The following is a 26,537-nucleotide window of genomic DNA, read 5'->3' as shown; positions in this document are numbered from 1 at the left end:
CTGTTATCAGCTCAATGTAAAATCGATAGGTTTAAGTTACTACATGATGCTAGAATTTTCCCTATTCCCATCATGAGGTTGCTACAATCTAACCTATCAATGAAAGTTTACAACTTAGTTGCAAAGGTCGAGGGGAAAATTGGAGTAATCAAGGTGACACATTCAATACTTTGCACACTCTTGGCTGTATCGAGTTGATCTAGGGTGTAATCATTAGTCCAACAGTTGCAAACAAGAGTTTCTGTTTGACAAATTCAGGTATGTTTATCCCCGTTTGCTTCCGTTTAAGAAAGAATCGGCGGAATGAATACACCCTAATCACATTCAAACACAGTTCACTTTCATAGCAGCCACATACAAACAGCATGATAATTTTGCTCATTGTATAATTCCTTCTCGCATCTACACGCTCTCCTCCGCTCACATTTTCCCTTTGCTTGTGGACTTCAGTACACAACACATTAGCTGTCTGTGACCAGGCGAAAAAAACCTTTCTAAGCCAAACCTTCATATTGTGACCGCCAACCGCGACACACGGCCTACATCATTGTCACCATGTTAACTAACGTCATAGTCAACATGGTTTCTAGAACTAACATGTTATTAAACCTGCTACAATCATGCAGTACAGTGTACAGTCAGCAAGCAGTTTAGCAGTTACACCGATGGGGCCCTGTAGCAATACATTAATAAAACCAAAAGCTTACCTTGACTTGGAAGTGTTCCAGTGTTGGATAGCCATAGCCAGCTAGCTAACATAGCATCCCTCTCTGTTTGATCTGGGTGTTTGAGCAGGCTAAACTAGCTAGCTGCATTCGCTCGCTAAGTGAAAATACAACAAAAAAATACAACAAAATATAGCTCTCTCTCTCTTGCTTCTTCATTTTTAACTAAATTAATTTGTTAAACTGTTCAACTCTTGGCTTTCTCTTTCTTTGAGTCTACTACTCACCACATTTTATAAACTGCCATGCTAGCTAGCTGTAGCTTATGCTTTCAGTACTAGATTAATACTCTGATCCTTTGATTGATTGGGTGGACAACATGTCGGTTCATGCTGCAGAAGCAGACGGACGTCCTCCGGAAGTTGTCACAATTACTGTGTAAGTCTATGGAAGGGGGTGATTTTGTATTGAAGTCGTTGTACCCAGAGGAGGACGGAAACTAGCTGTCCACGGACTCCATCATGGTGCTACCCTACAGAGTGCTGTGGAGGCTGCTGTAGACCTTCATTGCAAAACAGTGGATTTTAATAAATTATTTGGTGACGTGAATACATTTAGTATAGTTTTATCTAAAAAGGATAACTGTTTTAATGTTTCACAATTTTTTATGATATTTACTGAGTAGGATGGTCCTCCCCTTCCTCTCATGAGACTTCACTGCATGGATTACCAAAATATATACCATTTAAATCTTTATCCTACACTGATTCAAACTAAGCCTCACTCCCAAGCCAACTATAATATCTCCCATTCTTCCAGGACCAGCTCCCTCCATGGCTAGCTCTGATTCTATTTCTGTCCTGCTCTCATTCAGATCATGCTTCTGACTGACCCGGAGGTGGAAAGCAGCCTGCTGATCAGCTCCGATGAGGGAGCCACCTATCAGAAGTACCGCCTCAGCTTCTACATCCTCAGCCTTCTCTTCCACCCAGAGCAGGAGGACTGGATCCTTGCCTACAGCCATGACCAGAAGGTAAAAGGAGAGGGAGGAGAGAGAACTGACTGGCACACACGCTCACACACGCTCACACACCCACTCAGAGATCACTTAACTACTGTATCTGGTAGCTAGCTATAGTCTCTTTTTGTCATCAGAGGCTTCCTGTCTTTTGTCTGTTTTGCCCTCTGTCAGACATCAAAACAAGATGAGCTGTTATGAATGAATAATCTTTTTAAAATATTTTTTTCGTGTCAAATCGTCAATTGGCAACCCCATCCCTTATGGGATTAATTGACACATAAACAAACATTACAATAATTCACTATGGTAATTAAATGATAATTCTTCTGAGTCAGGCGGTGGGGTGAGGGATGAGGTGGCATCATTTGGGGACTGGTTGCTCTGCAGTTGAGTGAGTCGCGTTACCATGGTGAGAGAGAGAGAGACTTGATTAGCATATTTTGTGGATTGCCAGTGGATTTAAACTTATGATAGCCCTCAACTAAGAAAGTGAGTGGGTTTTAAAATATGAGGGTTGATGATTGTTGATTCTATTTAATATATTGGAGTTTAGACAAGTGGCAAAGTCAAGTGTTCATAACTTACGCAACGATTTGCTTTATTTGAATAAATTGAGTTTCTGTGGCTGAGACTAGAGCCATGTACTCTATACCTCATATACTCTATATATAGTGGCATATACTCAATCTACTAAATATTGCTGTACATGGAGCCAAACTCCATATATAGTGCCATACTGTATTCTCAATATTCTCCATATATTCCATATATAGTGCCATACACTCAATATACTCAATATAGAGTCCTACTGTATATGTGGCTCAGGTGGCTCTACATGAGGATTTTACGATGCAGTTTGGGGACTTTAGAGGACGAATCATTAAGTCCCTCAAGAGGAACCTCTTGATACTAGCCATCCCGGATCCGGGATTGTAAATACAGCCTCAAGCTCATTACCATAACGCAACGTTAACTATTCATGAAAATCACAAATGAAATTAAATAAATATGCTAGCTCTCAAGCTTAGCCTTTTGTTAACAACACTGTCATCTCAGATTTTCAAAATATGCTTTTCAACCATAGCAAAACAAGCATTTGTGTATGAGTATTGATAGCTAGCGTAGCAGTTAGCGTTGCATTCAGCGGGCAACATTTTCACAAAAACAACTAAAGCATTCAAATAAAATCATTTACCTCAATATACTCAATATAGAGTCCTACTGTATATGTGGCTCAGGTGGCCCTACATGAGGATTTTACGATGCAGTTTGGGGACTTTAGAGGACGAATCCTTAAGTCCCTCAAGAGGTTAAGCTCCTCATCCGTTAAATGTAGGCCCGGCATCCCTTCCAATAACTTTAGGAGAAAGCAAAACCAACAGAGGTGAACCCCGATAAACAGTCATATGCACCTTAACAAAGGCTAAACGTGTATTATATACCCTTAGACCGAGGGTTTGACTAATTCCTTTTCACCATGACTCAGGGGTTTGATATCCCCTACAGTATTTTCGGAAAAAGGCATCAAAGGTGTAACATATGTGGCGATGAATCATCAAGATTCTAGTCCAAGGGAATGAAGCGTTGCCGTTTTAAGAATAAATAACCGTCTAATATATGAGACGCTGTCTGATGATGGTAATTACTGATGAACTACTGAGGCAGGAGATGGTAATATGTGAAATATATATTCCAGACCTGCGATTTATAGCAATTTTGAGAATGACCATTACCATTAATAAATGCCTTGCTTGCAGCCAGAGCCATTTGCGCCTAATGTTTCACATCTGATAAATAATGAATGTTTCTCTTTTCTTTCCTGAGGAGGTACTTAGTGTAACTTGGGAGGTGTCTGGCTGTAGTTATAAGATGCACCTGGCCATGCATATACACTGAGTGTACAAAACATTAAGAACATCTTCCTAATGTTGAGTTGAACCAACCCCCCCCCCCTCCTGGGCATGCATGGACTCTTCAAGGTGTCGAAAGCATTCCGCAGGGCTGCCGGCCGATGTTGACTCCAATGTTCCCACAGTTGTGTCAAGTTGGCTGGATGTCCTCTGGGTGGTGGACCGTTCTTGATACACACAGGGAACTGTTGAGCATGAATAACCCAGCAGCGTTGCTGTTCTTGAGACAAAGCGGTGCGCCTGGCATCTACGACCATATCCCATTCATAGGCACTTAAATCTTTTGTTTACATTTACATTTACATTTAAGTCATTTAGCAGACGCTCTTATCCAGAGCGACTTACAAATTGGTGCATTCACCTTATGACATCCAGTGGAACAACCACTTTACAATAGTGCATCTAAATATTTTAAGGGTGGAGGGGGGGTGAGAAGGATTACTTTATCCTATCCTAGGTATTCCTTAAAGAGGTGGGGTTTCAGGTGTCTCCGGAAGGTGGTGATTGACTCCGCTGTCCTGGCGTCGTGAGGGAGTTTGTTCCACCATTGGGGAGCCTGAGCAGCGAACAGTTTTGACTTGCCCATTCACCCTCGGAATGGCAGACATACACAATCCATGTCTCAATTGTCTCATAGCTTAAAAATCCTTATGTTACCTGTCTCCTCCACTTCATCTACACTGATTGAAGTGGATTTAACAAGTGATATCAATGAGTGATCATAGCTTTCAACTGGATTCACCTGGCCAGTGTATGTCATGGAAGGATCAGGTGTTCATAGTGTTTCGTACACTCAGTGTATACAGCATACAGGTTTAATATATGTGCGTACCTCTCGTTCCGTCTCTCATTCTTTCCCTCTCTCTCTCTTCCTCCTTTTCTCTCAATCTCAATTGCTCATTCTTCTTACCTACCCCCCTCTCTACTTACCGGACTACCCAGACTCCTTGCTCCAGCTAAATGCTGCGCCACGCCCACAAGCGTTAGGTTATTCTCCGCAATGAGTCTGAATCCGAGTACCTCCCAGACGATTTCTTGAATGCAAACAAATTCTATCCATTTTCATTGGTCCCAGAAATCGATGGGTTGGGCCAGAGCCAGAACACACGTGGGTAAAGCAGTGGGTTTGAAAACGGGCTTTGATCACCTGATTGGTTAGAAATGATCCAATCATTGATCCAATCATTGATCACCCCTCATTTTGACATCACGACAAATAGCTTCAATGATGGCAGTCTCAGACGAGCAGCGGAAGAATTCAGTTTGAGTCGTCAGGCAACCTCCCTCCCTCCCTCCCTCCCCCTCCCTCCCTCCCTCCCTCCCTCCCTCCCTCCCTCCCTCCCTCCCTCCCTCCCTCCCTCCCTCCCTCCCTCCCTCCCTCCCTCCCTCCCTCCCTCCCTTCCTTCCTTCCTTCCTCACTCCCTTCATTTATCTTGCAGTGGTCCCTTAGAGCTATTCCTCGTCATTATTTGCATGTCTTAGATTGAGGGACTTCTAGAAAACACACACACACACACACGCACGCACGCACGCACGCACGCACGCACGCACGCACGCACGCACGCACACACACACACACACACACACACACACACACACACACACACACACACACACACACACACACACACACACACACACACACACACACACACACACACACACACACACACACACACACACACACACACACACACACCCAGAGAGAGAGATCACTTAACTACTGTATCTGGTAGCTAGCTCCTGTCTCTTTTGTCATCTGAGGCTTTCTGTCTTCTGTCGGTTTTGGCCTCTGTCAGACATCAAAACAAGGTGAGCTGTTATGAGTCAGGTGGAGGGTGAGAGTGAGGGGTGAGGCAGCATCAGGGGACAATTTTTTTCTGCCGGTGAGTTAGTGGCGTGACCATGGCGAGAGGCTATTGTCTGACTCATTACTCATATTCAGATATGACAAAGAGAGAGGGAGGAGGGGGAGAGAGGGAGAAGAGAGGGAGAAGGAGGGAGAAAGAGCGATTAGACGAGTTAGAGACTCGATTGGTGTCGGTGGATGTAAACTGAAAGTAGTCCTGAAGGTAGCCCTGAACTTTCCAGGAAGCGAGAAGCATTCACACAATGGGTTGATGATTGTTGACATAATGACACTAGACTGTGTAATATGTTTAAGTTCAACTTAGTGGCAAAGTCAAGTAGTCGTAACTTACTCAAACTGATTTGCTCATACTTGAATAAATTCAGTTCTTGTGACTGAAACCAAAGCCATATATAGAGCCACATACTCCATATACAGTGCATTCAGAATGTATTCAGACTCCTTCACTTTTTCCACATCTTGTTACGTTACAGCCTTATTCTAAAATGGATTAAATAGTTATTTTTACTCATCAATCTACACACAATACCCCATAATGACAAAGAAAAAAATGTTTTTTAGAAAATGTTGCAAATGTATTAAAAACCAAAAACTGATATCACATTTACATAAGTATTCAGACCCTTTACTCAGTACTTTGTTGAAGCTCCTTTGGCGATTACAGCCTTGATTCTTCTTGGGTATGACGCTACACGCTTGGCACACCTGTATTTGGGGAGTTTTTCACATTTTTCTCTGTAGAATTTCTCAAACTCTGTCAGGTTGGATGGGGAGTGTTGCTGCATATCTATTTTCAGGTCCAGAGATGTTTTATTGGGTTCAAGTCCGGGCTCTGGCTAGGCCACTCGAGGACATTCAGAGACTTTCCCGAAGCCACCCCTGCGTTGTCTTGGCTGTGTGCTTCGGGTTGTTGTCCCGTTGGGAGGTGAACCTTCGCCCCCAGTCTGTGGTCCTGAGCGCTCTGGAGCAGGTTTTCATCAAGACACTCTTTGTACTTTGCTCCGTTCATCTAGTTTCCCAGTCCCTCTACTGTGAAGCATGGTGGTGGCAGGATGTTTTTCATCTTTGTCATTGTGGGGTATTGTGGGTAGATTGATTGAGGGGAAAAAAAATGATTTTATCCATTTTAGAATAAGGCTGTAACGTAACAAAATGTGGAAAAAGGGAAACGGTCTGAATGCTTTCCAAATGCCCTGAATAGTGCCATACACTCAACATACTTCATATATTTCATAGAGTCCTATAGATGGCCCTACATGGGGACCTTAAAAGGAAACTTCACCATTTTTCAACTTCATGAACATCACCTCCAGCACCACCCCAACATAGACATATGTGACAATTGTTTATTTCCATGTTTGGTAGTAAAAAGCGATAGAGGAAGATACGTGTTTCCAATGATATCATCATTGTGCATCGTTTGATTTTGACCAATTGTGCGTAGGCATTGCCAACTAATTGCCTACTAATTCTCTACTAATTGGTTGATGATGTCCTTGGAAAGACTCATCTTTCTCTATTGTTTTTACTACAAAACATAGAAACGGGCCATTTTCACATATGTTAATGTTGGGGTGGTGCTGGAGATGGTGAATATGAGGTAGATTTCCCTTGAAGCTCTTCGTCCGTTAAATGTAGGCCTGGCATTCCTTCCAATAACTTTAGGAGAAAGAAAAACCAATCGAGGTCAACCCTGATAAACAGTCATATGCACTTTAACAAAGGCTAAACGTGTATTATATACCTTTAGACCGAGGGTTTGACGAATTCCTTTTCGCCATGACTAAGTGATTCGATGAATCAAGCTCGATGAATCAGACAAACATGTAAACATTGTGCTTATAATTAATTGATATTGGAGTCTAAGGGAATGCAGTGCATATTTGTATCAAATAAATGGTTATGGAATGGTTCATGAATAAATAATCATCTAATACATGAGACACTGTCTTGTGATGGTAATTGTCTGTGAATTACTGAGGCAAGAGAGAAGGTAATTATGCCAAAGATATATTCCAGACCTGCGATATATAGCCATTTTGACCATTACCATTAATAAATGCCTATCTTGCAGCCAGAGCCATTTTGGCCTAATGCTTCGCATCTGATAAATTATAATACAGATACTTATTGTACTTCGGGAGGTTTTCGGCTGTAGTTATAGGATGCACCTGGCCATGTGTATATATATGCTACACTCTATAGACCCTCACTTCTTTCTTCTCTCTCTCTAAATCTCTCACTCTCACTCTCCCCTCGTCTCCCTCCCTCTATCTCCTGCTCCCGTCTTTCCCATTCTCTTTATTTACTCTCTATGGTCCCTTGGAGCTATTCCTCCTTCCTTCTTGGCATTTCCTAGATTGGAGATCTGGCTCTCTAGCCAGTACTTATTTCAGTGTACAAATCCCTCTCACTCTCCCTCCTCTCCAACTTGCCTGACTAAGTGCTAACACTGTATGTGTCTCAAATGGCACCCTATTCCCTACACGAGGCACTACTTTTGACCAGATCCATATGGGGCCTGGCTAAAATTAGTGCACTAACTAGGGAATCGGGTGCAATTTGAGTCACAACCCCAGTGTGGGGGTTAGCTAATTAGTCAGTGATTTCCTGCCTCTCTGCCCCTTCTTCTTGCATATGTTTAATTCAACTCTGTTCCTTATGAAAGTCATAGCTCAGCTCAAATGGCATTTTTCACATTTTCCACTGCCATGTATTGACATAGAAATATATTGACCATGTTCTGTGGCCAGAATAGCATATGCTCATATGCAGATATTGTGTAAGGCACAAATGGTATGGAAGCAACCGACTGTATAGTACATGTAGTACAGCACTGTACATACATAGTAACGTGTTCAACCTGACCTGATCTAATGTTATGACATGGTTATGAAATGTTTAATGATGTTACGGATGGTAGTAGTATGTGTTGTGGACTGAAGACCCTAATGGTTGGCCTTCACTGGTGTTCTTTGAAGACCATTGTGTAAAGACATTGTTAAAGACCTTACATAATGGAACATCATTTCAGTACAGTTCAAATGCCTGCAATTCAGCTTGGCTTTAATGGTGGTTCGGATCAGTTTAATTAAACATGATTATCAATTGAATAACAAGAATTGTCAAGGGGATTATTTGAATGAAAATGTGCTGATATTGAGGTCTGTTAACTGAGGCCTTGACTTCACCCTTCAGGAATGAGTAAAAAACTACAATTTAAAAAATAAACAAATATTAACAAACAGTATCACCATTCAGTCGGCCGTTAATAAATGACTGTTTACATGTTATGCATGATTGCTCACGTTTAAAATGGAAAACGTCCACAAACTAAAACAATTAAATAAAGTCTCATGCCTCGTTGACTTCTCTGCTATAATCAGTAAACCAATACATCATTTGGCTTAGCTGTCGCAGGTGATTTTGTAAAAAAAAATAAAAAATAAAATAAAATAAAAAACACATCCAAACTTTCACAACTTTACCATTCTCACAAGGTTTGTGTCTCATTGGCTGGACAGCAGTAAACAGATTAAGCTCAAAAAACAACAAACAAAACAAAGCCCAATGTTGACATTATTCATGGATAGTTCATAGTAACCAGAAAAAATACTGACTCCAAATTAAATAGTGAAAAAAAGAAGCAACCAAAAGGCATTTATTCCATGCTTATTCAGGATATTCAATTGTGCCATGCTTCCTTCCCCAAATAAGATTACCTGTTTCTTGAAAGAATCCCCCCTCGGCTCAAACCATCTACCAATAGAGATTGCGATGCCTATGTGTGTGAGTGTGTGTGTGTGTGTGAACCATCTCTGTAGCAGATTGGGATATCTCAGCAACCTACCGAAGTGCTGACTTGCGAAACAATGCTCACATTGAGACCACCGGCTGTGCTGCGGCTCCCCTGCTAGGCCCCCCGCCACACACACATCACCCCCCCCCCCCCCCCGCTGATCTCTAGCCTTGTTAGGGGTATGCAGCCATATATCCAGCACAATGACGCCCTCACCATACCACAATCCCTTTTACAGCTTCATATTTAACCTGGGAATGTGTGTGAGGTTTTCACATGGAAAGAATGTGTGGAGAATTGACAGATCGTGTCCATCAGCTTCAGCCCTGTTCTGAGGCACATTTTCTGCTGCTCTCTTGTGCCAAGTAGGTAACATAGCATCTCAAGAATGTAAATGAACTTGAGAACAATTTTTCCTACGGAAGTAATTGCGTGATTGCATCATTTGTGAAGTGAGCAGGACTAATTGTATAACGAGTTGTGCTCCTATTGTATCACATTAATCGGAAAATGCTAAACTATTTGAAGTAAAGTAAACTATATCTGGACTGTCACTTAGGGTTTGCGTTGAATGATTCTTTTACAGTATTCATTTAATCTGTCTTGTCTGACTGAATACCGTTTGTAAGTCCCACCGGCTTTCTCTCCACAGCTCTACAGCTCGGTGGAGTTTGGAAGGAGGTGGCAACTTGTCCATGAGAGGGTGGCCCCCAATCGATTCTACTGGTAAGCACAGCAACCTATAACCTTCTTCCTGTCTTCCCTAATGTCAAGACTAACTATACATTGAAGTCCTTATTTTGTCTTTGGAAGCAGATATGCCAGAGTGAATCCTCTTCTTTGCGTTACATTATTGACGTGTTTACGTCTGTGCTTTCTCAACATGAGATAGCAAGGTGCTGGCGCTCCAAAGAGTTTCAGACTTCTAACGAATGCATTAGGGCTTGTTCGTGAACTCACTGTGCTGAATGGTTCAGGATTTGGAATGCAGCTAACGATGTGGTCTTCGTTTGGTCGAGCGTGGCTAGTGGACACGGGAATGTGAACAGACCGAGTAGTCGACACATGAGTGGAATTTTGGATGTGTTTTGTGATTTCAGCCAGAACCTGTTGGAGCCCAGGAGGGGTCCTGTTCAATGTTATTCCTAAAGCAAGGTCATATCCAAGGTTTCGGAGTTACGTTTGGAATGTTAGTTTGAGGGAGTTAAATGGATTTGGATATGCATGAAATACCTTGTACAATTAATGCTGCAAATATATATTTATTATCCTTTTTTTTACGAGCTTCTCCGTCATGGGATACAGCAATCCTTGATAATACTTGATAATGAGAGCATTGTAGTTTGATTTAGATCTTCTGTTTGAACCATAAAGCCCTAGGTCTTTCGAAAGTATGACCTTACTTGACCGTGTCAGTCAAATCCACCCCATGAGAATGCTCTCGTCTTCTATCTATATTCTGCCAGGATTTGATCTTCCTTCTACTGTTTTGTTTCTTGTTCTCCTCCTCTGTTCTCCGTCCTGTTCTACTTCGTAGCTGGTCCCACGTCTGCCAGACACGAACTGTCAAATCCAGTCATTTTTAACACAACTGGCTTAAATCGGATGTATAAAAGAAAAAAGCTTTTGTTGAGTAAATTTGTGAGAAACTGTCAGTGGTAACAAGCTAGGCAGTTCTGGGAAGAGGATGCCTAGAGGGTTTGCTTCTGCACTCCTTGAGTGAATGAGGTTTATTTTTAGGACTGTGTGCACCCTGTTGATAAGGTTTTTGGGAAACTTCCTTTCTGAATCTGACCATTGTAGTTGAAAAGAAAAGGCACAGTCGTGAGCAGGATCTTGTTCTGGAGGCAGCTTTGCTGTGTGGTCGCTATAGCACAGCCACAAATTCATAACATCGGATTTTAAACCTAACCCTAATCTTAATCACACTGCTAACCCTGATGCCTAACCCTAACATTAAATTAGACCAAAGAGCTAATACATTTTTAAAATATAGCCAATTTTGACTTTGCAGCAGCAGAAGTCAAAATCAAGCAGAAATCGCTCAGTTCTGACTCGAGGACAGGACTCGTCCCAAAAAACGTCAACCTGCCAGCCGTGAGCAGAGTTTCATCTAGAATCTGGATCACATCTATAGATCACATCTTCTCTGGGTTTTTTATGTGAGGCAAGAGCTCCATCTCATGACAATCTTTTGTACCTGTTTAAACCACTAGTCTCAAGGAAAGACAACATCACAGCTAATCACATGTCAAATCATTATTACTGCCCCTTATCTTCCCACATTGTAGATGCTGTAGATTCAACCTCACCACTAGTACAGTCTATGAGAATTGAAATAGGTGAGCTTAAATAATAGTTGTTCACCCTTAGTTTTTAAACTGAAGAGAGAATGAGGGAGAAAGGTAAATAGGTCAGTCTCCAGAGATTATGCATTTTATCTAGGAAATCACCAATACTGCCAAAAAGTGCCATAATTAAGACCGGGGGGTGGGCTCTGTGCGTGATCTCATCTCCCTTTATGTGCTGTCTCATTTGATCTATGAAGATATCCCTCTGATTTCCTTTTAGTAAATATTTGAGGCCTGTAATGATTTTGTGCAGCTGCACTGTGTCTGCGGGCGTTCTAAGCAAGCAAATCAATTACCTTCCCTCTTGCTAATGTTAGGATGTGTTCGCCATCAATCTGTCAGGAAAGTAAGGGCAGTTTGGTATGGTTTGGCCTTGAACACGGTAACATCACACGCAACACCTGAGGTAGTTTTCCTTTTTACCTCAATGAACAACCTTTTGAGGTGTTCCTCAAGGTTATAGCCTGGGGCCCTTGAAGTTTCTGGCAATCGTTATTCTGGTTGTCATTTCCCCTCAGTGTTCTGAATTTATCTGACAAGCAATCTCAGGGATGAGAAGGTAAGTATAAGCTCGGTAGCATCAGTGAAGTCATTCTGTCCTTCCTTGCTAAAGAATAGTGATGTACATGAAATAAATTATTCTCCCCCGCAGGTCGAAAACGGGTTTAGACAAAGAACCGGGCTTAATTCACCTGGAAACCATCATCTCTGAAGGACGTGAGTAATTCAATTTTCAGAGTTCCCGCTCTGTTCCTCAATTTTCCGGTGTCTCTACTGTACTATGAGCCTTGAACTAAAGTGGAAAGGGATTGAGAGGGTATGTAGGGCTACGGGCCACACGATTGAAGGTGCGGGGGACGCACAATGACGATTGAGAAAAGTAATGCATATATTAGAATGCCTTTAAAACCAGAGTGATCCCGATACTCAACATTCTGAATGTCAATGGAATGGATGGAAACACAATGGCCACCTGTCCGGTGTTTTGACACGGACATAATTCACTTGAATGGATCTACCTGATACAGTGACGCAATACGCATGATACAATACCAATTCACAATTTATGTTTTTCTACTCTGTCATGAACATATTATATTTACCATGTATCCTAACGTCAAAAGGTTGAGACCGATATGGAGGTAACACATGACATATACACCTCATAGTTAATCTACGCCATTGTACTGGGGATACATCTCTCAAAACTTAAGGGGTATTCTTCCCGGCCCTCAACTAACTCAATAGACAAAAATAGAATCTCCCTTCTAATCCCTGACAGAAAGCAAACAACCACCCTTTTGCCTGGGGTGGCAGAATCACCCCAGTTAGCAGCCGCCACAGATACAGACACCCTTGTGACAGCGCAAGCTTTGCCCCAGTATGGCCATCACCATTGATCACGCGGCTCACTGTGTAAACCAGACAGCATAGTTAGCTGAAGCCTAACACGCAGGGACAGCCAGTCCCACACCTCTCTCCCCACCTCACACCGCAATAGAGGGGAAAGAAAGCAATTGGCCTCCCTGGTCCACCCTCCACTTTCCCCTCGCTTTTCTCTCACCACTTTATTGACGCAATTAATGTGAGACACCTGATGGAAGGCTAGCTCGCTGTGAAGGCTGCCTGTCCCCCATTGGCTAATATGATCATTGGTTCAATGGCTGCGGTTTCTTTTCTCCGTGTGTGCAGAGGCGCTGTACGTCACCTGCAAGCTGCAGAACTGCACCGAGGCCAATAAGGGCAAGCCGTTCCCTGGCTACATTGACCCCAATTCCCTTGTGGTGCAAGACGAGTATGTGTTTGTCCAGGTAGGTGTTTGTCCAGGTAGGTAATTGTACATATCTGACGTGAACCAGAACAGAGCTGTGTGTGTAAGAGAACATGTAGTAGGATTATCAGAAATGTTGAGATCATATCAGTATGTATATTGCGTGAATATGCCATTGGGATTGATGTGTTATACTGCTTGAATGTGAACGAACAATGGTATGTGTGTGAGAGAGAACATGTTATACTTTTATTGGAAATGTATTATAACAGATTATATTAATCAGGGCTTTAGTGTGTAGTATGTTTGATGGGTCATATATATCTTGAATGTGTTTTTTCATTCAATGGTTTCATGACCTGCAGGTGTCAACTGGTGGGCGTCCAATCTACTATGTGTCAGCCAAGCGGGAAGTCTTCACACCCATGAAGCTACCCAAGTACACCTTGCCTAAGGTATAACTCACAGACACACATGGTCATACAATGATTGATCAACATGCCAGGATAGGAGCAGAAGCGGGGAGACAGAGTAGAGGGAACAGAAGCAGGAAGATTGAGTAGAGGGAACAGAAGCAGGAAGACTGAGTAGAGGGAACAGAAGCAGGAAGACTGAGTAGATGGAACAGAAGCAGGAAGACTGAGTAGATGGAACAGAAGCAGGAAGACTGAGTAGAGGGAACAGAAGCAGGAAGACTGAGTAGATGGAACAGAAGCAGGAAGACTGAGTAGAGGGAACAGAAGCAGGAAGACTGAGTAGATGGAACAGAAGCAGGAAGACTGAGTAGACAGAAGCAGGAAGACCGAGTAGGGAGAACAGAAGCAGGAAGACTGAGTAGACAGAAGCAGGAAGACTGAGGAGAACAGAAGCAGGAAGACTGAGTAGAGGGAACAGAAGCAGGAAGACTGAGTAGAGGGAACAGAAGCAGGAAGACTGAGTAGGGAGAACAGAAGCAGGAAGACTGAGTAGGGAGAACAGAAGCAGGAAGACTGAGTAGACAGATGGAGACAGAAGCAGAAGCAAGAAGACTGAGTAGGGAGAACAGAAGCAGGAAGACTGGAGACAGAAGCAGGAAGACTGAGTAGAGGGAACAGAAGCAGGAAGACTGAGTAGATGGAACAGAAGCAGGAAGACTGAGTAGAGGGAACAGAAGCAGGAAGACTGAATAGAGGAGAACAAAAGCAGGAAGACTGAGTAGGGAGAACAGAAGCAGGAAGACTGAGTAGGGAGAACAGAAGCAGGAAGACTGAGTAGGGAGAACAGAAGCAGGAAGACTGAGTAGGGAGAACAGAAGCAGGAAGACTGAGTAGAGGGAACAGAAGCAGGAAGACAGAGTAGAGGGAACAGAAGCAGGAAGACTGAATAGGAGAACAAAAGCAGGAAGACTGAGTAGGGAGAACAGAAGCAGGAAGACTGAGTAGGGAGAACAGAAGCAGGAAGACTGAGTAGGGAGAACAGAAGCAGGAAGACTGAGTAGAGGGAACAGAAGCAGGAAGACTGAGTAGAGGGAACAGAAGCAGGAAGACTGAGTAGAGGGAACAGAAGCAGGAAGACTGAGTAGAGGGAACAGAAGCAGGAAGACTGAGTAGGGAGAACAGAAGCAGGAAGACTGAGTAGGGAGAACAGAAGCAGGAAGACCGAGTAGAGGGAACAGAAGCAGGAAGACTGAGTAGAGGGAACAGAAGCAGGAAGACCGAGTAGGGAGAACAGAAGCAGGAAGACTGAGTAGGGAGAACAGAAGCAGGGAGACTGAGTAGGGAGAACAGAAGCAGGAAGACTGAGTAGGGAGAACAGAAGCAGGAAGACCGAGTAGGGAGAACAGAAGCAGGAAGACTGAGTAGGGAGAACAGAAGCAGGAAGACCGAGTAGGGAGAACAGAAGCAGGAAGACTGAGTAGGGAGAACAGAAGCAGGAAGGAAGAACAGGAAGACTGAGTAGGGAGAACAGAAGCAGGAAGACAGAGTAGAGGAGAACAGAAGCAGGAAGACTGAGTAGGGAGAACAGAAGCAGGAAGACTGAGTAGATAGAAGCAGGAAGACTGAGTAGGGAGAACAGAAGCAGGAAGACTGAGTAGGAGAACAGAAGCAGGAAGACTGAGTAGAGAACAGAAGCAGGAAGACTGAGTAGAGGAAGACTGAGTAGAGGGAACAGAAGCAGGAAGACTGAGTAGATAGAAGCAGGAAGACTGAGTAGATAGAAGCAGGAAGACTGAGTAGAGGGAACAGAAGCAGGAAGACTGAGTAGGGAGAACAGAAGCAGGAAGACTGAGTAGGGAGAACAGAAGCAGGAAGACTGAGTAGGGAGAACAGAACAGGAAGACTGAGGAAGAGCAGGAAGACTGAGTAGGGAGAACAGAAGCAGGAAGACAGGAAGAGTAGGGAGAACAGAAGCAGGAAGACTGAGTAGGGAGAACAGAAGCAGGAAACAGAAGCAGGAAGACTGAGTAGAACAGAAGCAGGAACAGAAGCAGGAAGACTGAGTAGAGGGAACAGAAGCAGGAAGACTGAGTAGGGAGAACAGAAGCAGGAAGACTGAGTAGAGGGAACAGAAGCAGGAAGACTGAGTAGGGAGAACAGAAGCAGGAAGACTGAGTAGGGAGAACAGAAGCAGGAAGACTGAGTAGGGAGAACAGAAGCAGGAAGACTGAGTAGGGAGAACAGAAGCAGGAAGACTAGGGAGAACAGAAGCAGGAAGACTGAGTAAACAGAAGCAGGAAGACTGAGTAGGGAGAACAGAAGCAGGAAGACAGAGTAGAGGGAACAGAAGCAGGATGACTGAGTAGGGAGAACAGAAGCAGGAAGACTGAGTAGAGGGAACAGAAGCAGGAAGACTGAGTAGGGAGAACAGAAGCAGGAAGACTGAGTAGATAGAAGCAGGGAAGTGAAGACTAGGGAGAACAGAAGCAGGAAGACTGAGTAGGGAGAACAGAAGCAGGAAGACTGAGTAGGGAGAACAGAAGCAGGAAGACTGAGTAGGGAGAACAGAAGCAGGAAGACTGAGTAGGGAGAACAGAAGCAGGAAGACTGAGTAGGGAGAACAGGCAGGAAGAGAAGCAGGAAGACTGAGTAGATAGAAGCAGGAAGACGAGTAGGGAGAACAGAAGCAGGAAGACTGAGTAGGGAGAACAGAAGCAGGAAGACCGAGTAGTAGGGAGAACAGAAGCAGGAAGACTGAGTAGAAGCAGGAAGAGGGAACAGAAGCAGGAAGACTGAGTAGGGAGGGACAGACAGGAAGACTGAGTAGGAGAACAGAAGCAGGAAGACTGAGTAGGGAGAACAGAAGCAGGAAGACTGAGTAGGGAGAACAGAAGCAGGAAGACTGAGTAGGGAGAACAGAAGCAGGAAGGAGAACAGAAGCAGGAAGACTGAGTAGGGAGAACAGAAGCAGGAAGACTGAGTAGGGAGAACAGAAGCAGGAAGACTGAGTAGAACAGAAGCAGGAAGACTGAGAACAGAAGCAGGAAGACTGAGTAGGGAGAACAGAAGCAGGAAGACTGAGTAGGGAGAACAGAACAGGAAGACTGAGTAGGGAGGAAGACAGGAAGAGTAGGGAGGAGAACAGAAGACAGGAAGACTGAGTAGGGAGAACAGAAGCAGGAAGACTGAGAACAGAAGCAGGAAGAGAACAGAAGCAGGAAGACTGAGTAGGGAGAACAGAAGCAGGAACAGAAGCAGGAAGACTGAGTAGGGAACAGAACAGAAGACTGAGTAAGAACAGAAGCAGGAAGTGAGTAGGGAGAACAGAAGCAGGAAGACTGAGTAGGGAGAACAGAAGCAGGAAGACTGAGTAGGGAGAACAGAAGCAGGAAGACTGAGTAGAACAGAAGCAGGAAGACTGAGTAGGAGAACAGAACAGAAGCAGGAAGACAGGAGACTGAGAGGAGAACAGAAGCAGGAAGACTGAGTAGAGGGAACAGAAGCAGGAAGACTGAGTAGAGGGAACAGAAGCAGGAAGACTGAGTAGAGGGAACAGAAGCAGGAAGACTGAGTAGAGAGAACAGAAGCAGGAAGACTGAGTAGGGAGAACAGAAGCAGGAAGACAGGAAGTGAGGGAGAACAGAAGCAGGAAGACTGAGTAGGGAGAACAGAAGCAGGAAGACTGAGTAGGAGAAGCAGAAGCAGGAAGACTAGGGAGAACAGAAGCAGGAAGAGAACAGAAGCAGGAAGACTGAGTAGGGAGAACAGAAGCAGGAAGACTGAGTAGGGAGAACAGAAGCAGGAAGACCGAGTAGGGAGAACAGAAGCAGGAAGACTGAGTAGGGAGAACAGAAGCAGGAAGACCGAGTAGGGAGAACAGAAGCAGGAAGACTGAGTAGGGAGAACAGAAGCAGGAAGACAGAGTAGAGGGTGCAGAAGTGTCTAGGGCTCATGCCGGAAACAATCAGTGATCCCTGCTGCAGGAGGAAGTTTTTGGTTCCGGAAGCGAGAGTGTTACCCACTCGACCAGACTCCGGTCCAGTGGATATATATCTATGTTTCAACCTACCTTAAATGTATCAAAAGAATAATCTCTATGGGAATTCAAACCTAAGCCATCATGAGACCAATACTGGAAACATCACAGGTAGCTTTCTATCCAGCATCTCTTTGTTATTTATGAGTGAACTGAGGCCAAAACCAACTGTCGTTATTTCTGGCATTGTTATTCAATGCAGCTATATGCTTGTGGTCTCCTTTGTGTCCTTCCCACCTCTCCATTGACAATTAAACATGTTTTATTCAATCAAGCCATGGGCCACCCTAGGCTCGTTCTCTCTCTCACGCACTCTCTCGCTCTCTCTCTCTCTCTCTCTCTCTACACACTGAGGTGTGCAGGCGCAGTCAGAGGTAGATGAAATTCACTAGCGAGAACAGCTTGTGTCCCTCTGTGTTAGTGCGGGCCGACAAGCACGCAATTCAAGTTAATAAGTGTAATATCCTCCTCGCTGGAGTTACGTTGGTGAGAATGAGGTCGGATACTGATTTAGTCTCATGATTAAACCCAGCGGGGGTGGGATGAGTAAATTGGGTAGACGGAGGTTCTCGAAAGGCCACTGTAATACACCCGTTGACATATTAGTATTACTATTAACAGGCGTTGATTGTGGGTACATGGAATGTCAAGTTTTAAGGTTAATCAAGGGAGATGTTAGATTCGATTGTAATTTATGTTTTTTTCTTGTGATTATGTGCTGGATGAGTGAGAATGCATTCTAAATAAACTATCATCTCCATTGAGGAGCTACAGTAGTTAGAGAGAGTACCAAATCAACCTTTTATTTCATCAGATCACTTCCACGGTACGATACTTCTGAAGCAGTAGATTGTTTTTCTGTTACCTGACTGGCGAAAAGGAGGGGGAAGCTATACATTTTGAGAGTTACATACTGCATCACCTCTGTTAATTTGATAATTACATGGGGATTTTGAAATTGGAGGTGTGAGTTTGAGTTTGTGTTGATACTTGATACTCTCTTCATCAAGTTGTTCATTCCAGTGTAATTTCACTGTAATTACTATTGTGTAATTATTTATTGTGCAAGTGAAATTGAAAATGTCATTAATTAAATCTGATTGTTTCACCAATGCAATCTATTTGAAATGGTTAGCTACCAACTAATGATTGAATTGTAATCAAACAAAATCGCTGTAAAAATGATTAATTTAAATGTTCATTAAAATGTTCAATTAACTTAGTGCACCAAACATTGAGTTGCCCTCAGAACATCCTCAATTCGTCGTGGCATGGACTCTACAGCGTGTCAAAAGCTTTCCACAGGGATACCGGCCCATGTTGACTCTAATGATTTCCACAGTTGTGTCAAGTTGGCTGGATATCCTTTGGATGGTGGACCGTTTGTGATACACACATGAAACTGTCAAGCGTGAAAAAATCAGCAGCGTTGGAGTTCTTGACACAAACCGGTGCGGCTGGCACCTACTACCATACCCCATTCAAAGGCACAAATCTTCTGTTTTGCCCATTCACACTCTGAATGGCAAGAATACACAATTACTTGTCTCAATGCTTAAAGATGATTTTGTAACCTGTCTCCTCCCCTTCCTCTACACTGATTGAAGTGGATTTAACAAGTGACATCAATAACGGATCATAGTTTTCACCTGGTCAGTCTTAAGTCACGGAAAGAGCAGGTGTTCCTAATGTTTTGAACACTCTGTGTATATTAGTCTGTAATGAATGACATGATACAGTATATATGCAACTTCATGTCAAATGTAGCCCGCTGACATTCTTTCTCTGCTAGGATCTGCATGTGATCAGTACGGATGAGAACCGTGTGGTTGCGGCGGTGCAGGAGTGGAACCAGAACGACACCTACAACCTGTACGTGTCGGAGACTGGAGGGGTCTTCTACACCCTGGCCCTGGAGAACGTAGTCAGCAGCATGGGGCACGAGGGCAACGTCATGATAGACCTGTATGAGGTAAATATAAAACGTCATGGTAGACCTGTATGAGGTATAATATACAACGTCATGGTAGACCTGTATGAGGTAAATATAAAACGTCATGGTAGACCTGTATGAGGTAAATATACAACGTCATGGTAGACCTGTATGAGGTAAATATACAACATCATGGTAGACCTGTATGAGGTAAATATACAACGTCATGGTAGACCTGTATGAGGTAAATATACAACATCATGGTAGACCTGTATGAGGTAAATATACAACGTCATGGTAGACCTGTACGAGGTAAATATAAAACGTCATGGTAGACCTGTATGAGGTAAATATACAACGTCATGGTAGACCTGTATGAGGTAAATATACAACGTCATGGTAGACCTGTATGAGGTAAATATAAAACGTCATGGTAGACCTGTATGAGGTAAATATACAACGTCATGGTAGACCTGTATGAGGTAAATATACAACATCATGGTAGACCTGTATGAGGTAAATATAAAACGTCATGGTAGACCTGTACGAGGTAAATATACAACATCATGGTAGACCTGTATGAGGTAAATATACAACGTCATGGTAGACCTGTATGAGGTAAATATAAAACATCACGGTAGACCTGTACGGGGTAAATATACAACATCATGGTAGACCTGTATGAGGTAAATATACAACGTCATGGTAGACCTGTAAGAGGTAAATATACAACATCATGGTAGACCTGTATGAGGTAAATATACAACGTCATGGTAGACCTGTATGAGGTATAATATACAACGTCATGGTAGACCTGTACGGGGTAAATATACAACGTCATGATAGACCTGTATGAGGTAAATACTGTATACAACGTCATGATAGACCTGTATGAGGTAAATACTGTATACAACGTCATGATAGACCTGTATGAGGTAAATACTGTATACAACGTCATGATAGACCTGTATGAGGGAAATATACAACGTCATGATAGACCTGTATGAGGTAAATATACAACGTCATGATAGACCTCCTGTACATGTACAAAGTAAATATACCGGAGATAAGGTAGATGTACCTGTATGTGTGCCTGAGGCTAGTCTAGTGGGTAACACTGCTGCCTGGCTCCACGGCTTCTCTGAATCGTTCTGTCTCTCTGCTCATCTCTACCTATCTCTGTCTCAATAAAATAAAAAATACCTTGAATAATATATATATATATAACTCAGAAAAAAATGAAACTTCCCTTTTTCAGGACCCTGTCTTTCAAAGATAATTTGTAAAAATCCAAATAACTTCACAGATCATCATTGTAAAGCGTTTAAACACTGTTTCCCATGAACCATAAACAATTAATGAACATGTACCCGTGGAACGGTCAGCCACAAAATACTTATTTTACACCATTTGCAAATAAATGAATTAAAAATCCTACAATGTGATTTTCTGGATTTTATTTCCTCATTTTGTCTGTCATAGTTGAAGTGTACCTATGATGAAAATGACAGGCCTCTCTCATCTTTTTAAGTGGGAGAACTTGCACAATTGGTGGCTGACTAAGTACTTTTTGCCCCACTGTATGTATGTATGTATGTATGTATGTATGTATGTATGTATGTATGTATGTATGTATGTATGTATGTATGTATGTATGTATGTATGTATGTATGTATGTATGTATGTATGTATGTATGTATGTATGTATGTATGTATGTATGTATGTATGTATGTATGTATGTATGTATGTATGTATGTATGTATGTATGTATGTATGTATGTATGTATACAGTGAATATACTGTAAACAAGGCAGTAGTGTGGTGAAGGAAAATGCTTAATGTCATGATTGATCTGTAAATACACTGGAGAAATTGTTAATACACATACAGGTTCCCAATGCACAAGGGTGGCATGTAATGTTAGAAACAGAGGTGGTTTGCGCTAGAGTGTAACCTTGAGATACCAATTGCCTTCATCTTTCCTGAGACCGGAAATGAATTGTTACCTCTGGAGCTAGGCTCTGGAACACCTATACCATATACTCTAGTGGGACAGTAACTAGGCCCAGGCCTATAGTAGGCTTTGAAGTGTGGCGTCCCTGTGGGGCCATGATATCGAATGCAGCCAGAGTTGGCAGAAGTACAAACTATACAGTTTCAAGGTGTTCGACCCCCAAGCACTTTGATGTATTGAATGATTTCCAATCACACAGTTGACAGATGGAATGAATATATCACTGATAATAACCATCAAACATAGCCTCGTTTCAATGCAATCTTCCCAAATAGACCTATTCTTTCTCTATATTACCTACTCCAGTAATATTAGATTAGGAACCAGGAGGTGTAGAGAATAAAGTAATCTCCTGTCACTTTTGGAAGTAAACCGAGTTGCTGTTCCATTTTCAAAGGCGCTTTCTTCGAGGCTGAATTAATCCGCTTCCCCCTTATGTCATCAGAGATTCTGCAACGAGGCGGTACTAAGTTCTGCGCTTACCCCTCGGAATGAACACAGAAGCAGTTTCAAACTGCTGACGCGCACATTCTTTTCTTTGATGAGTAACTGCAGACATTAGCTTACATACCTGATTCAAACGAGGGGCCCGCTGTACACCAGATTGCCAGGGAAGAAAATATCAGCTCCATCGAAAAATTTAATAATTAAGCTGTTGATGATATACCAGCCGCGTCTAAGCCCCTCATTTGGCCTTGAGATCGGCGATAGAATCAAATCCAGTCCCTTGATTGGGGTCGGGGACCCGAAACACAGCATATGCTAAAATCTGAGCTCCAGGCGAGACTGAAGTATCTGTCAATTATTGACGAGAAGGGAGTGCTTGGCAGATGCATGTGAGGACTTCAACTCAATTTCATATTCAGAGTTATTTCCCAAGCCCCCAAGTCAGATTAACTTAGGACACCCGCATCTTACGACATACAGAGAGTCTAGTCTAGACGATAAATCGCTTCTTACTTATTTTGTAATAAATGGCTTTTAGCCCTGGGCAGATGCAAGGTATTGTTCCAGTGTGGCCCAGCTTCCAGCTTCCCTCCGCGGTTCATTGGTCGTTCCGTGTCTCGATTGTGACATCTTCGTCGCGTCCAGATGTTATCATGCTTTTACGGTTTTAGGATGTGTGTGTGTATCGTCAGAGGGGACCTACTGTAATATGCATCATTATATACTGTGCTCTGCTTAATGCAGGAGATATGATTGTGATACAGATGTCGGATCTTCATTTGTTCACTCTTTTGTTGCTGAGAATTTTCCTGCACTGCAGAAAATGCAGATGAGCTTTGTGATTTGCATAAATTAACTGAAAACCCGCACTAACACACGGTTAGGGGGGCCACTTTTTGCCAGCTAATAGCCTAATCACCGATCAAGCAACATTATGGACTAAACGTTAAAATCCTGTGACTGCAGGATTATTTTGTCTTAACAATATATGTCTAATTAAGATCCTACATCTGTATCACAATCATATATCCTGCATTAAGCAGAGCACAATATATTATGATGCATATTACAGTAGATCCCCTCTGGCGATACACACACACATCCTATAACCATAAAAACGTGATAACATCTCGCTAAACACCATATAATATATGTTTGTATTTAGTAAGACGTGATTTATCGTCTAGACTATGAAAATGAGTAATATTAGTCAGGTATTTTTATCTCTCATCCATTATCTTGATGAGACAGCCTGGTCTCGTACTTTGTTCATAACAAACTTACATTTTGCACTTCTTATGTTAATAAAATACATTTTGTTTTATACATAAGATCACTTTTAGTTGAGAACAATGTGTCTGATCATTTCCCTAGAAATAGGTCTAGAACCTTCCTTGAAGTAACCACTCATTATTAGACCAGCTACAATTTGGGGCTGATAGCAGGATCTAATAGAAGTATTACATCTTTACTTCTTTTAGGAGTATTGCATCATGTTTTCCCTGATCTCTATCTCCTAGGTGGCAGGTATAAAAGGGATGTTCCTCGCCAACAAGATGACGGACAGCGTGGTGAAGACTTACATCACCTACAACAGAGGGAGAGACTGGAGGCTCCTGCAGGCTCCCACAGCTGACCTGAGGGGCAACAGCATCCGCTGTGAACTAGTGAGGACACACACACCACACAAACAGATGCACGCACGTACCAAACACACATGTATACACACATGGGTACACACACACACACACACACACACACACACACACACACACACACACACACACACACACACACACACACACACACACACACACACACACACACACACACACACACACACACACACACACACACACACACACACACACACACACACACACACGTCATAACACTGTTGGACTTGTCAACGGGGCCTTGTCAGAAGTTGACTGAGCGAAGGGGGATAGAGCTCTGAAAGAGCACTGCTCGTCAAAGCTGAGCGCTCCGGAGGTTGTGCAGCGTAGGAAGCTAGCCGAGCTGAAAGGTCAGCCATTTTGATTTTGATCCAGTCCAATAAACTGATCTCACATTTAGAGCTGGAGATGTGTCAGAAAGAGAGAGACAAACTATGCCTTTCTTTTCTTTGTTTCTCCACAAACTTGGGTGTTGATTGTTCATGCTAGCTAATAGCTACTTTCAAGTAGTTCCAAAGTTGAGACCTTTGCTGTATTGTTTGTGGATATCAACTCTATTCGGGGTATTTCTCATAGTTAAGTGTGCTGGCCGTCTAAAAGGCTCAAAGTAACACAGATTTACTTTAATTGTCAGCTTTATTACAGTGTGTATTATAGATGCATGCCCGACTAGCATCACCACACTGGATGGCTCCGACCTTGAATATGTGGACACCTATAAGTACCTAGGTGTCTGGCTAGACTGCAAACTCTCCTTCCAGACCCATATCAAACATCTCCAATCGAAAATCAAATCAAGAATCGGCTTTCTATTCCGCAACAAAGCCGCCATCACTCACGCTGCCAAGCTTACCCTAGTAAAACTGACTATCCTACCGATCCTCGACTTCGGCGACGTCATCTACAAAATTGCTTCCAACACTCTACTCAGCAAACTGGATGCAGTTTATCACAGTGCCATCCGTTTTGTCACTAAAGCACCTTATACTACCCACCACTGCGACCTGTATGCTCTAGTCGGCTGGCCCTTGCTACATATTCATCGCCAGACCCACTGGCTTCAGGTCATCTACAAGGCCATGCTAGGCAAAGCTCCGCCTTATCTCAGCTCACTGGTCACGATGGCAACACCCATCCGTAGCACGCGCTCCAGCAGGTGTATCTCATTGATCATCCCTAAAGCCAACACCTCATTCGGCCGCCTTTCGTTCCAGTACTCTGCTGCCTGTGACTGGAACGAATTGCAAAAATCGCTGAAGTTGGAGACTTTTATCTCCCTCACCAACGTCAAACATCAGCTAGCTGAGCAGCTAACCGATCGCTGCAGCTGTACATAATCTATTGGTAAATAGCACACCCATTTTCACCTACCTCATCCCCACAGTTTTTATTTATTTACTTTTCTGCTCTTTTGCACACCAATATCTCTACCTGTACATGATCATCTGATCATTTATCACTCCAGTGTTAATCTGCAATATTGTAATTATTCGCCTACCTCCTCATGCCTTTTGCACACATTGTATATAGACTCCCCTTTTTTTCTCTGTGTTATTGACTTGTTAATTGTTTACTCCATGTGTAACTCTGTGTTGTCTGTTCACACTGCTATGCTTTATCTTGGCCAGGTCGCAGTTGCAAATGAGAACCTGTTCTCAACTAGCCTACCTGGTTAAATAAAGGTGAAATAAAAAAATAAAAAAAGATACAGGTCCCAGTCAGCCAAGGGGTAGAGCATAGCCACTTTTTAGCTTCCTTAATACATCCCAAAATAATTACCCTTTGATAAAGTAATTAGTGATTCAATAGCGCACCTCGCCTTCACCCAGTATTATGCAGTCGTTTGTCAGAAAATGTCAGCCTTTTAATAAACCTCTAAACACAACACACACACACACAACACACACACTCGCACTACTGGCATTTGCAGTGTCCTAATGAGAATTGTGTAGCTAAAGGTTATTCCAATCAAAACTAATGGTGGAAGGAGCCAATGGGGAGTAGTGTTTGTGTGAGGATTTATGATGAGGGGGGGGGGGGTTGTGTATGTGCAAATGCATGCATGTGTTTCTGTGTGTGTGTGTGCGTGCATTCGTGTGTGTGTCAATAAATCCCACCTCGATGGCCATTTGCTTGAGGGTCTTCTCTAATGGGTGTTTGTGTTGACACACAGTTAAGTCTATTCTGGTGACAGACCTTCCCCCTCCTTTGTTAACAAGTCAGGCTAACTGTTCTGTTTGTTCTTCTTCCCCAGCCATACTGTTCCCTACACCTCCACCTACATGTGTCGGCCAACCCCTACACGTCGGGGAATATCGAGAGCAAGGACTCTGCCCCTGGGATCATTGTGGCCTCAGGTAGGTGAACATGGGATTTCATTTAAAGTGGCAGTGTGGATTTGTAAAGTTACATTTACTGCGTACATTTTGTGAAGCTCAGATACTTGAGGTGTTTCTTTGACTTTATGAGTTGAGTTTAGACAATTTGCATACTTTATCATTCCGGGATGAACATATAGGCCTGTATTAAAGTTTTCAAAGTTTTCAATTTAGGGGCTTCATTCACGTTGCAAATATATCCGGATTTAAATTATGTACTCAGCCCAAAGCATTTCCTGAAAAGTTTCT

At 43.0% G+C, this 26,537-nt stretch overlaps 1 protein-coding gene across 5 annotated transcripts in view; it reads left to right on the top strand.

Annotated features, from left to right (window-relative positions):
* Nucleotides 1-26,537, top strand: part of LOC124016221 (VPS10 domain-containing receptor SorCS1-like) — a 168,814-nt gene that overhangs the window by 110,395 nt on the left and 31,882 nt on the right. For all 5 annotated transcript variants that reach the window (XR_006835318.1, XR_006835319.1, XR_006835320.1 and 2 more), the window contains exons 4-11: nt 1,540-1,698; nt 9,918-9,991; nt 12,269-12,333; nt 13,309-13,427; nt 13,753-13,842; nt 19,632-19,811; nt 23,755-23,901; nt 26,165-26,267. Coding sequence is in view for 2 of the 5 variants with exons in the window: in XM_046331772.1 (XP_046187728.1) it covers nt 1,540-1,698; nt 9,918-9,991; nt 12,269-12,333; nt 13,309-13,427; nt 13,753-13,842; nt 19,632-19,811; nt 23,755-23,901; nt 26,165-26,267 (937 nt within the window). In the remaining 3 variants the exon portion in view is untranslated. The remainder of the gene's footprint in view (nt 1-1,539; nt 1,699-9,917; nt 9,992-12,268; nt 12,334-13,308; nt 13,428-13,752; nt 13,843-19,631; nt 19,812-23,754; nt 23,902-26,164; nt 26,268-26,537) is intronic.

This window comes from Oncorhynchus gorbuscha, linkage group LG26, assembly GCF_021184085.1.
Source record: "Oncorhynchus gorbuscha isolate QuinsamMale2020 ecotype Even-year linkage group LG26, OgorEven_v1.0, whole genome shotgun sequence".
Taxonomy (NCBI): Eukaryota; Metazoa; Chordata; class Actinopteri; order Salmoniformes; family Salmonidae; genus Oncorhynchus; species Oncorhynchus gorbuscha.
The sequence above is the reverse complement of the archived record's forward strand: the minus strand, read 5'-3'. Positions and strand labels throughout refer to the sequence as shown.